General features: G+C 41.4%; 1 protein-coding gene across 1 annotated transcript; it reads left to right on the top strand.

Moving 5' to 3' along the window:
• Window positions 1–11,045: 11,045 nt before the first annotated feature.
• Window positions 11,046–12,317, top strand: LOC136480819 (disease resistance protein RGA2-like). Its single transcript, XM_066478265.1, has one exon. It carries the CDS (start codon window positions 11,046–11,048, stop codon window positions 12,315–12,317), a length of 1,272 nt encoding a protein of 423 aa, XP_066334362.1.
• Window positions 12,318–13,709: the final 1,392 nt, after the last annotated feature.

Genomic DNA, 13,709 nt, shown 5'->3' with positions numbered 1-13,709 from the left:
GCTGCTACTTCAGCAACACGTTCATTTCCTCCCATCGTTGTTGTTGCTGAAGTTGCCATTGAGCTGTATCCTGCATGTGGGTGTTAAGAGTGTTTTGGATCTTGTTAAAGTGTGAAGGTAAATGAACAAGATTTGAGAGAACTATCTCTTTCATTGATCTCTGAAATATATTTATACAAGTGAAGGGGTGTCACGAAGGGACACGACTGTTCTCCAAAGGACATGCCCTTTGGAGTAAAACTAACTGTCTAATCCTATCCACTAATCTTGTAATTGATGGATGAGATCACTTCGTGAATAGGTGTCTGTTCATGGCGTCGTTGATGAGATCACCGAAGGGGTGTCTGTTGAGAGACACCGTTTCGTAACACTCCCCCTTGATCGAATCTTCCTTGAGATCAATGTAGCTGTAAGCTAAAATTCCTCGAAAAACCCTATGGGAAAAATCTGAGGAATATATGATATGCCATAAAAACTCCTTTAAACCTTATTGGAAAATAAGGATAAAATAGCATATTTATTTATGATTTAAGTAAACCACTATGTCATTAATATCCCATTAAAAACCCCAATGGGGAAAAATATTGGAGATACAACATAAAGATAACTCCTCCAAAAACCTTTTCAGGAAAAATATGAGGAGCAATATAAAGTGATATGTCGCTAAAACTCCTGTAAAAACCCAGTGGAAAAATTAGGAGAAAATATGACGACATATTATTGGTATTGCCTCTTGGATAACTCACATGAAAAACCTTCTCAGGGAAAAACCATGAATGAGTTGTGAGGGCAATATGTGTCTTTGATATTTCCCACAAAAACCCCGGTGGGGAAAATAGAAAATATGACACATGCTTATGTTAATATTACCTCATTAAAAACTTTGACAAGAAACCTTGTAAGTAAAACTTGTGAAAGAAAAGAGTATAATATGATGCTGGTATAGGTCAACATTTAGGAGATGTCTCCCCCTGATTCTGACAAATCTCAAAGTCGCCACATACCAATTCCATGTACCAATTTTTGAAACATAGAAGTTGGTAAGGACTTAGTAAATAGGTCAGCGAGATTATCACATGACTTGATTTGCAAGATGTTTATTTCCCCGCTTTCTTGTAATTCATGGGGATAAACCAGTTTAGGAACAATATTCTTAGTGATATTGCTCTTTGTGTAACCTGTTTGCATCTATGTAACACAAGCGGAATTATCTTCATAGATAATTGTAGGTGATTCAATTGAACCAATACCATATGACTATTGTATGTGGTTAATCATTCTGCGAAGCCATACACATTCTCGTGATGCCTCGTATAGAGTAATAATTTCAGAATGATTAGTAGAGGTCGCCGTCAGAGTCTGTTTAGAAGACTTCATGAAATAGCTGTACCTCCATGTAAGAATACAAATCCAGTTTGGGATGGGGACCAGATAAGTAACCAGCATCCGTGTATCCAATCATATTGGAATCATGATTTCTCTTAAAGAATAAACCAAGATCCTTTGTGCCACTAAGATATCTGAGGATATGCTTCGCTCCCGTCCAATGACGATGAGTTAGATTGGCACTATGTTTAACTAGTATGTTCACTGCAAATGCAATATCAGGCCTGGTGCAATTTGCAAGATACATAAGTGCTCCAATGACACTAAGATATGGAACCTTGGTCCCAATATCTTTTCTCCAATATCTCGTGGTCTAAATGGATCTTTCTCTATTTCTAAAGAACGAACAACCATCGAGATTTTGTTATGATATGATTTGTCTATATTGAATTTCTTCAATATTTTCTGGATATAGGCTGATTGATGCACTAAAATCCCTGAAGGACGGTGCTCAAGTTGTAAGCCTAGGCAATATTTGGTCTTACCCAAATCCTCCATCTCGAATCCACATGATGGAAATTGTATCTCAAATGATTGCATAATTATTTCTGTATCATGATGATATCAAAATAACCAATATACGCAATCATGCTTAATTATACACAATGTATGTTGCGATTTATATTTTGGATTCAGAATATAAAGTCCATTGGGACTTATATGTCCGAATCTATCAAATTCATTTGATCCGCCAATTATTGAATTTGGAAAACTTTATTTTCACACATACCATGGGGTATGCTATGCTGGGTCTCTGCGTGAAACCATATGCTACAAGCTCTCATTATTCACCACCTTGCTTCTGAAAAGAAACTCTGTGAGGGAAGATATTACTATGGTAATACTTCTCATCATTGAACAAGAGCAATCTCCTTAATTGCCACCTTTTAGTTTGACCAAATTTGAGTGTGAAGACACTCTGCCTAGGATTTTTGGTCTGGATCCAGTAAGGTAAAAAGGCAATCTTTGAGGAGTATATGCCGCGACAATTTGTAGTCTTTAAATGATTGATTTGGTTCTTGAAATCAATATAGCATGTGAAAATGTTAACCCTTTTGGACTCCGAGTCATTTTCCATATGGAGTCAGGGTGTTCCAATGTCCTAGGATCAGAGTTTGGGTGCACCGTTGATCCGGGTGGATTTTGATCTGGGTTTTGGATGCTCATCCATTTTGGGTGTCTACCAACTTGAGGTTGGCTTGGATTTACTGATTTGGAGGATATTGTCCTCGATATCCTCGGACGCTTACTTGGAGCATTATCCTTAGGAGCGGCCGTACTTCTCCCCCTCTTCTTTGGAAGTGGGAGTTGAATGGTTTTAATTGGTACCTCCATTCTTTCGGGCGCATTATAAGTAGGATAAGAGGATTTTGTGACACCCTTATTATCAGTAAATGTTTCTGGCAGATTCTTTGCAATATGATGCAAATATAAGATATTCTAAACGATTAGGTTTAGAATTTTTTGGTACGTGGATGTGAGGATTGCTCTTTTGATTCCTGGCATTCTTGATGTGGTATAAATCTCCCCCTAATGCCTGGAATTATCCTCAAATGTGATCAACATACGGGCAATTTATAAATCTCCTGCAGAGTTACCTCTTGGGATCCCTAATGCCCATTGGTATGTTGGGGTGGTGATATAGGTATGTGAAAACATACTCGATGCGCAGATGGGAAATGTTTGGCTATGGCCAAAGTTTCACGTACATACTGCAACGGAGGGAGTTGTATAAGTGCAGCTTGATGAATTTGAATTAACGATGCGGTGTGTAAGGCCGCATGAAAACAACTTAGTTCTGGTAAATTACAATTCTATTTTAATATGTCATGCAATTTGATTCTCAATAAGAGACTCAATAAAACCATTATTGGTATGGACATAAGGTACTTGATATATAGTACCCAAAAACCAAACAGTTCCATATAAAATGGATTTGATCCCGCGTCCAGGATAATTTGCTCTAAATTGAAGATTTCGAGCAATGAGTTTGGTATAGTGATGGTTCTCATGACTAAGAGACACACCTGGGACTATATTATGGATGCATAAATGTGCATTACATAGTATCTTTATGGTCCATAAAATGGTAAATAGAGTCACATGTATGTTCTTGAATTTCTTCAAGAAATGTAGTGGCTCATATTGATGCTATGACCAATAGAATTGACAATAATTCTCAAGTTATCTCTATAGTTGAATAACCAAGGCAAATGTGCCAAGTCTTGTTGACATCAAGAGAGAGAATTATTTGTATGCAACATTGGATACATGTTATGTATGTGTAGTCAAATCCAACTGAGGATGTTTTGTTTAAGTATTGCCATATCCGTTGTTAAGAGAAAAATACTCCTCTTAGTTGTCATCTTGGGGTTTCCATATGAAAACCACGTTGACGGATATCTCTATAATTTTAATTGGGTACATTATGGAATCAGAATACAAGAATGGATTCATGATTATTATTTGAGTACCAATAGGGAGTATGATAGTAGCACGACCAAAGCCCACTATCATGACATCACGTCAAGCAATTAACAAAATATTTTCTTGTCTCTATGTAAGAGTTTAGGAATATTTTGCTTCCCTATATATAGAGTTTGTGGTGCAACTATTCATTAGGCAAAATTCCTCTTTGCATTTGGATTGACTCTCGTATAGGTCTATATATAGCATGAAGAATATAATGACATTCTTTGCAGATATATAGATTTCATACAAGTTAATTAATGGAATATCAAATATGATGGCACATTATTGTGATATTCAATTGAAATTGATGACAACATTTTATATTACAACACCAAAATGGGACGTAGATACTAGGTATGTTTGTAAATGGGAGACAAATTTTGGTCCTCAGAATGGATCAAGCGAAGTAAATTCGATAATCGTGCTCTCCATGCTCATAAGACCCACTTATTAATTAAGTGTTTGGCTGCTACTTGGTTTCTTCATGAAACTTATTGTGAACAACTGGCCTTCCTGGTGGTGTCAGGTTGAAGATAGAAGCGTGCTTCATATCTTTATAGTTGAGCTAGATATTTATGTCTAATGGATTTGTAATACCGATCAATTAAATATTTAGGCATGACATTTCCAAGTTGTGTGGCTATAACATACACAATTGGGACAAAATATGGTTCTGTCATATTTGGGAAATGCCTTGATCCTAAAGAATGCACGGGGCTGCTACTTCTTTTTGCGTTAAATCTTACCATTAAAGTTCTTTGGATGGCATTATTACATGGCATCGAACTTGTATGATTCTAAAAAAAATTCAATGTACTTCAGATGATAGAGCATCACTATAATGCTAATGATGATTCCTCGATAAGAGTTCATCATACACTTAGACCTGAAGTAATGTAGGAATTAATCTAGAATACATTTGGTAAGTTGTGTGCTTTCGCGAAAACGCAATGTTGGGGGATATTTTGAAACAACATAATTATATTCTCAAGTGGACTTAAGATCCTAGAGATAAAGTTATGGCCAATCATTGTTGGCATTGGGCAGAATGACTGCCTTGTGTTGTTCGTATCACTCATTGAAAGCTAGCCATATAGTTCTTCGATTTGCACCCATTGAGATACATACGTGTGACCTGGATGTATATGGTGCTTTATTTAAATAAAACTCTATATTTAAATTGATCATAAATGGTGATGCTCTCTTATAAGGAGCATCAAATATTGCCATGAATCCATATAACATCAAGTTTAGCATTACGTCCATTGACCATGTTAGATAATGGTGACCATCAAGAGCAAGAGATCAAACTCTTTGCTGGCTATTATTCTAACAAGGTTTAAACCATAGATTTTTTGAATTTACGCTAATGGTAAATTGAAAATTGCTATGGTGATGTTGTATTAATTAATGCAAAATAAATAGGAGACAAGATCTATCTCACTAATAGTGTAAACCTCATTTATGCTAACACATTAGAGGTAGTCATCATAAAGATATAGACCTCTAATAATATAGACATAGTCTGTTGAACAGTAGATGCCTAGTGGTGTATGCAATTTGTATAAACACATTTTAAGGTAATCATCAAAAGATTGATGTAGACCTTAGTTAATCCGCAAATGAATTGGGTACGCACGTTGAGGATAGTCACTAAGTTGTGGACTTAGTGTAGATCCCGCAGCAGCAACTATGGTGCTACCTTGTGTATGGCCAATAGGAATGCTGATTAATGGTAGTCATCTGTGAAAAGATGTAGACCGTATGTTCCAATTTGTGATGTTGGGTACGCACATTGAAGATAGTCACTAAGAATTTAGTGTAGATCCCACAGTAACAACTATGGCGCTACCTTGTGTATGGCCAACATACAATGTGGAACAATTGTGTTATATATAAATAATGAGGTAATACACTTAATGGATTTTGCATTAATAATGTAAGCGCTATAAGCTTTAATTAAAGCATAAATGGGCTTAGCATAAAATGAAAATTGCAAATAACAAAGTAATTGCAATACAAAGGTCGTGATAGTAATACTACATGTTTATTGGGTTTGTCAATTTGGACAAACACTTTGAACATGCAATGTTAATAGCACATGTTTATTGGGTTTGCTAATTTGGACAAACGCTTTGAACAGTACTAAAAAAATTTCCAGAAAACATAGGATCTGGAAAGCGAATTTACAGTGATAAATTTATCTGCAGCAGTACATGTCATGATGCAATTCTTGATGACACATGGGTCTCAAAAATACTTATTTACTGAGGTAAATATTGTGCATCATATTGCATTTTAAACCTAGGGTCTAAAATTAATATTTACATGAGGTAAATATAGTATGCTACAGACATGTTAAAACCTGAGGGCTTAATCATGAATCTGGATTACAATAATAATTCATGAAGATCATTATGTAATACATAAGTAATAAGGGGGATTTTTATGCAAAAACCGCATAATCTTATCCCTTCCACACCGACGGTTTCCGTCGCTTGGACTCACGGCTTCTTCGTGGGGGTCCATCCGCCGCCGAACTGGCCTCTTGCCGCCGGCGTGAGGCCGCAGCGAGGCGCGGGCCCATTCGCGCGGACTCGCCTGGCCATGGCGCGCGGCCGCTTGCGCGGGGCTGCTGGCAGCGGGTGTGGGAGAAGCAGGAGCCTTGCAGGGTCAGCCAGCCGCAGGGGCGAGAGGAGGCGCGCGGGGTCACCGGCCGCGAGTTCGTGGCCGCGGCTGCGGGCCTGGCCACCACGAGCGCCACAGACGCGCGGGTCGCCGGTCGGGTGCACGGCCACCATCGCTGGCCAGGCGCGAGGCCGCCGCTCGGGCCGACACAGCAGGCGCCGCTTGGGCTGCCTCCGGCCGGATGCGGCCCCCTCGGATCCGTGGGAAGGGCTCCTCAAAGGATCCCATGCCTCTGGAAGCCTAGCCACCGCCGGAACCGCGCTAGCCGCCGTCCAGAGTCCCGGACCACCGCTGGGGACGTCTGCTCGGAGGCTGCGCAGGGCCGCGAGGAGCGGGGAACACGTGGGCGGCCTGCTACGGGAAGCAGCCGGCCGCCGCTACCTGTCGCGGGCTCTAGGTATGAACATCGTTGATTAATGAAAGAAAATCATGATGTCTTACGTGCAAGATGCTAGTAACGATGCCGGCTGTCTTGCAGTGATTGTGGACAGCGCCAGCGAGGCCGGATGCATGGCGTTCAACAGCAACAGCGCCGATTCTCCTGGGCGAGTCCTCCAGCGAACAGAACTGCTTGTCCGGCCTTCTTCTCTTCCGTGCGAACTCGTTTCCCAGCGGAGAATAGCGTCGCTTGCAGTGGAGGCTATTTCCTTCTCTTCTGCACCAACGCCGATGAATTCTCCGGCGAGTCCTCTGGGCTACTCAGCGACAGTGGAGAGAGCGTGCTGATAACGTGTTAAAGTGTGAAGGTAAATGAACAAGATTTGAGAGAACTATCTCTTTCATTGATCTCTGAAATATATTTATACAAGTGAAGGGGTGTCACGAAGGGACACGACTATTCTCCAAAGGACATGCCCTTTGGAGTAAAACTAACTGTCTAATCCTATCCACTAATCTTGTAATTGATGGATGAGATCACTTCGTGAATAGGTGTCTGTTCATGGCGTCGTTGATGAGATCACCGAAGGGGTGTCTGTTGAGAGACACCGTTTCGTAACAGATCTCACCTATTCGGATTTCCAGCCCTCCAAGGTGAGTGTTAATGGTTTCCAGTGCTGGGTGGTGATATGGTTGTGGTTGATTTGGTTGTGGCAGACCTTCGGAGTCGGAGCTCTCCCACTGTCTACGTCGCGTCCATTCTTCTAAGTCTGCTTCTTCCCACCCTGTATATATAGCCTATGGTGGAGGTTGGTCCCATCCGGGTGCATCTTCATATGCATATCCGGGCATGTCCTGGATAGGGGACCATCCTGCGTGGTGCATTTGAGGAGAAAATGCCGGTTGATGCACATGCTGTGAGCTGGATTTGCCTTCGTGCATAGCCGTGGTTCGTGCCTGCCTGCCAGAATGATTTTCCCTGTGGACTTCTTCTGGAGTCTTAAGATCAAAGGTTAGCTCCCGTCAATTATACAAATGAAGATCCGGGTTAGGTAACCGAATCTTATTTGCATAGCTAGGGAAAAAGAATAAGAGTTCTCCTGCAGGGTTAGTTTTCAATTGATGCCCTTGAATCATAAATTGTTCATCTATAAAAGTGCGAGGGATTGAAATAAATTCAATGTTCTCTCCATCCAAAGCACCAATAGCATTAGCAATACGGGTTACAAGGGATGTACAAGTAATTGCAGAAGATTTCTGGATTGTTTCTAACCAATAATGAAACATTTCTTTCACAGGTGCAACTTTGATTTTCTTCACAATGGCAAAGATCAGTTTTAGTTCAGTTACTCGTACCCATCTTACATCATGTGTAGGGAATAAAGTCATGGCAATCCATCGGTGCATTAATCTCAAGGTAGGATGTTGGATTTGCAAATTGTGAGGTTTAAAAGTACCAACTTCAACTCTACCAGAGATTTCTTCCCAAAATTTATTACGATTAAAAAGAGGCATGGCATGATCAATTTTTGTTGCACATTTGCGATTAAAGCCTAGATGCAAGCTAAGATCTTTCCAAGAAACATAATATTGCTGTTCAAATAAATGGAAAATGATCCCATCTTGATCTTCTTGTAGAGAGCAAAGAAATTGAATTGTTAGGAGGCGAGAGAACCTTCTTCATCCATAGGATCTATGGTCTCCCACCCCACAGCTTTCCAAATGATTTCAAATTCAGAATCCATACCTATCTTTTGGAGAAGCTCGGGTTGTACAAGGGTGTGTGGGGGAAGACGCGGTTCTTGACGTGGTTGTACGCTTGCATCTCCCAGTCGCCCTCCAGGTCGAGGTACGGTGTGTCGGCATCTTCCACCCTTGGTTGCTCTTGTGGGACGTCGGGTTCTCCTTCTCCTTCTTCATGCTCATGGACTTCTTCGGGTTCGTCGGGCACGTTGTGGTGGGAGCTTGAGCCTTCTTGAGAGTGCCTTTAATGCCCACCAAAGGTTCTCTTCATGCCCGCCACCGCTCTCCCGAACTTTCCCATGGTGGCACAAAGCGAAACATGAGCGGCAGTTCTCTCGGGTGCGTGAGGGGTTAGTGGAAAGGATTATTTGCACCCGAGGATTTTGTTTGAGCTAGAGTTTTGCAGAGGCTAGCTTTTCTCAAAGCTTTTGTTGGAAATGTTGAAAGATGGAAATTGGGAGAGAGTGAGGGAGTGAGAGTGAGTGAAAATGAGAGTGGTGGAGTTCTCACCCAGCCTCCTGGCCTTTTATAGCCGAGCACCTACCTGAGGGAGGCGATGGCAGCGGCAGGGAGCCGTTAGGCGGTGGCAGTAGGCCAGCGGCGCCAAGGCTGGCGCGGCCGTGCCCCTGCCCTGGTGGGCCCGGCTGCTGCCCCCCTTTGGCAGGTAGCTGCCAACGGTCACTTTGAACTTGTGACCGTTGGTGGCTGCCCCAGTTTCGAAAAGCTCTTCCCAAATTTGAGTTTCCAACAAAATTTTTGATGATATTTTGAAATTTGAAAATTTAAAACAATATGGGAATTTAAAAAAAGAACTTTATTAATATAGAGAATAAATCTACCAAGTTTTGGTTGCAAAATTTTTCTTTGAAACAGAATTTATTCTTTCTCTTTTTATAGTGTTTTTATTAGTGGATGAGAGAATAAATTTTATTAGCAAAAATATTATTACTTTTCATTAATGAGAGAAACAGAAGCAATAATTTCTTTTTCTTAGAAGAAATATTTTCGTCATTTTTTTAGAAAAATTATTTTATGTTATTACAAAAAAATAACTTACCGGCTTACTTGTCGGCGAGGGCTCTTTTTATAGTCCGTTGAGCAGGACTTTTCTCCTTTTTAATTCTTGCTTGGTCCATCTAACTAAGTTATCTATCTTAACCATTTGGTCAAAAATGGAATGGAATCAAAATAATATATATACTCTACAAGCAAACACCGTGAGGGCTTCAATGGGGTCATTGACACAACGTCACATGCGACCTTCAAAAACAAAAACTACAAGGACGTTGCCAAGATAATAAGGTAATGCATCAATGGTCCTCCTTTCTTCTACATGTAGTAACTTTTCCATTAAATACTACTTCGGTTGCAACTATTGCCACACCACACATCTATTGATCATACATAGCAAAAACTACATCACAGATCATCAGGCCAACCTAAGAAGTCATCTATATTAACAAGATGATTTTGAAAGAAGTGGCACAATGTCTTATTAGGACCGAAACATAATTATGTTACCACCTCCTTTTCATTGGCGCAATAAATACATATCAAGTAATTTGAATAATGTAACAACGTTATGTCTAAGGAGATCAGAACAATAACTTAATAACATCAATGACAACCATTCACAAAGCAAAATATAAGAAACCAACAAATGACAAGCCAAACATCTATGGTATGGACTTCCACATTAACCCAAAAAATATCATTAGACAATTTATGAAAAAATTTAGAAAGGACATCAACCATGTCCATATACTGCACAAAGTTAGCCATATTGGGACACAAACAAATGATGGAAAAGAAAACGCGAAACTGTGGAATCTAATTAATGTTACATTATTAGCTATGCCACGACGATCTCTCTCACACATGTCAATGCCAATTCCATATACACGTATGCAACTCTGGATTCAAATAAAGTTAGTTCTATGAAGAAATTTTTTACTTAATATATATCAAATAGGGTTTTCTATTATTTATGTAAAGTTAACCCGTGCGGGAGAACGGGTGAATGTCGGTCTGGACTAGACACCTATACCATTATGAACAATATTCTAAGTGGCATTAAATTTTACATCTAAATTGTCTACGTTTGCATCTAAGTTATTTGATATGTACATAAGCTGCATTGCTTTACAAAACAAGCATGCTGATATTGTATTTCCATGGAAATGTACATGAGCAACCTAATCATCAGAAATAAGAAACCTTAAAATAATTGTTGGCAGGTAGATGGAATCGACCAGCTGAAAACCATTGGGATGGAAATCCTTGAAAATTGTGGTGGCTTACCAATTGCAATTAAAGTGATTGGAGGACTCTTGAGCACAAAATACCCAAGTGAGAATGAGTGGAAGGTTGTTTCGAACATGCCTGCATGGTCACTGACGGGACTTCCTCCAGAACTAGACAACCGGCTGTACTTGAGCTACGAGGATTTGTCTCCCCAGTTAAAGCAGTGTTTTTTGTACTGCTCACTGTTCCCTAAAGGTGTAGCAATTATACAGAGCAGAGTTATTGAAATGTGGATCAGTGAAGGACTTATTCAACCACCAGATGAAAGAAGTACCAGTTCACATGAGTATGGGTTGGATGACATAGCAACTGAGTATTACCGTGACTTAATAAAGAGAAATCTTATAGAACCTATACAAGAATATTCTCTCACTGGATACAAATGCACCATGCACGATGTGGTCCGATCCTTTGCTGAATATATGGTAAGAGGAGAATCAGTGGTGATAGTTGGCCAGGAGCAGGCTACTACTGGTGGTTGTGGAATGCTTGTGCGTCGCTTGGCTGTAGGACAAACCGTATCTGTGGTGGATTGGGCTGTTCTGCAAAGGCACGAGTCACTTAGAACATTAATTATTGGGTCTAAAGTAAACTTTCATCCTGGTGATACGCTTGGTAGTTTCTTGAGTCTACGTGTACTGAGCATACGGTCTGCCGAGTCCGATACACTAGTTGCCTCTCTAACTAAGTTGAAGTACTTAAGATACCTTCACTTACAGGATACTGATATATCTAGCCTACCAGATGACATCCACAAGATGAAATTTCTGTCGTACATTTCACTATGTGGTAATTGTGAGAAGCTATGCCACCTTCCTTGCAGCATCATAAAACTTGTGCATCTAAGATTTCTTAACATCGAAGGAATAAATGTTAGTGTGGTTCCTAAGGGGTTCCGTGAGTTAACAAATCTGAGGTCACTTTATGGGTTCCCAGTACACGTGGACATGAATGCAAGCAGTAGCTGGTGCAGTTTGCAAGAACTACCGCCTCTTTCGCAGCTTAGGCAGCCTATACTGAATGGCCTAGAGAAGGTGCAGGACAACTGGATGGCTGAAAAGTCCATGATTAGCAGCAAACGCCACCTTGAGTATCTACAGTTGAACTATAGTGCAAGTGGACATACTATAGGAACAGGTGGTGCTGAGGTAGAGCAGCAGCAACAGAGTGTGAGCGAGGAGGTCTTGGAAAAGCTCTGCCCTCCAACCTGCCTAGAGAATCTTAGTTTGAGAGGGATACGTTGGTCGCCAGCTACCAAACTGGATGTGTGCTCCAGCATCGGCGGACTTCAAGAGCCTGAGGTATTTGAGGCTGCAGAACCTACCTTGCTGCACGCAGCTTCCTGATGGTCTGCGCTGCCTCCCAAGTTTGGAATTGCTGACCGTCATAGATGCGCTAGCCATCAAGCGTATTGGGCCCCAATTCCAAGCGTCATCCTCCTTGGCTGCTTAAGCTTCTGCTGCTAGTATATCCGCACCGTTTCCTAAACTGAGACGGCTGAATCTGGTCAGGTTACGTGAGTGGGAGGAGTGGGAATGGAATGACTGTGAGGAGCATAGTGACGTGGAAACTGCCATAGCCATGCCTTGTCTGGAGAGACTCAAAATCGATAACTGCAAGCTGAGCTGTCTTCCACCGGGCCTCGCCGGTAGCAAGAGGCATGCTCTTAGAGGCCTATACCTGTACGAGCTCACCAACCTGACATATGTGGGGAACTTCCCTTTATTCGTGAAACTTGATGTGTTTGACTGCCCTCAGCTGAAGAGGATCAGCAACCTCCCCATGTTGCAGAAGATTAGGATCCATCGCTGCCCAAAGCTGGATGTTCTGTTGGATTAGTTAATGGGCTAGGCCCAAGTTAATGATTTAATAATCCTAATATCTCTATGGCTTGAAATAAATAATACCGGCTTGATTATTGACTTGACGTTGACTCGACTTATATGATTGGATTTTATCTGTATATATTGAGAAGTTGAGAAAAGGATACTAGCATGCCACACGCGCGCGCGCCGCCGCCGGCCGGGCCAGGGCGTGGGCGTGGGCGTGGGCGAGGCGGGCGGACAGGAAAGGTTTTGCCAATTCATCAATTTCGGGAGTTACTTCCGTTTTTGTTTTGATGAGGCATTATTCCGGGAGTTTCCTTTCATCCCTTCGTCTACCTCGTGGACGCTGAGCGCCGGCACCTCTTCGCCTACCCTGGGAGAGTAGGAGCCTCCGGAACGCACGTCGGCATCGAGTTCACCTGCTCGGGTGGAGACCGGCGATCACATTTTTGGGGAGTGTCGTGGCGCGGCACGACTACTCGCTACTTCTTCTTCCCGGTGTTTTGACGTTAGTGGAGGTCACGGGAATCGGCACAGCAACCTTTCTGCACGGCATCGAGCGGGACGACAACATCAGCAAGCGCTATGTCGACTAGCGCGAACGACATTGATGCCGCTGGGTATGAAATCGTTCGATTTCTTACCGTTTTCTTGCTAGTTAATGTCATCTACGTATATGTATATGCTAGATCACACGTGCACATACATGATGTCACAAACATGTTGATTATCTTAATTTTCTAGATTAAATTACTCGTTAAATTTCCTAAATTCCTAACAATCCAAAAATGTGATAGGCTTTTTTCGAGTACTGGTTTTGCGAGCATGTTAAAACCAATGTTTTTGAGGGCACTCACTACAAGAGATGGCGCCAGAGGTGCATGCTGTGGATGACCTCTATGCACTGCTTTC

This window comes from Miscanthus floridulus, chromosome 9 (assembly GCF_019320115.1).
Source record: "Miscanthus floridulus cultivar M001 chromosome 9, ASM1932011v1, whole genome shotgun sequence".
Taxonomy (NCBI): domain Eukaryota; kingdom Viridiplantae; phylum Streptophyta; class Magnoliopsida; order Poales; family Poaceae; genus Miscanthus; species Miscanthus floridulus.
Note: the sequence above shows the minus strand (reverse complement) of the source record. Positions and strands in the feature narration are given on the sequence as shown.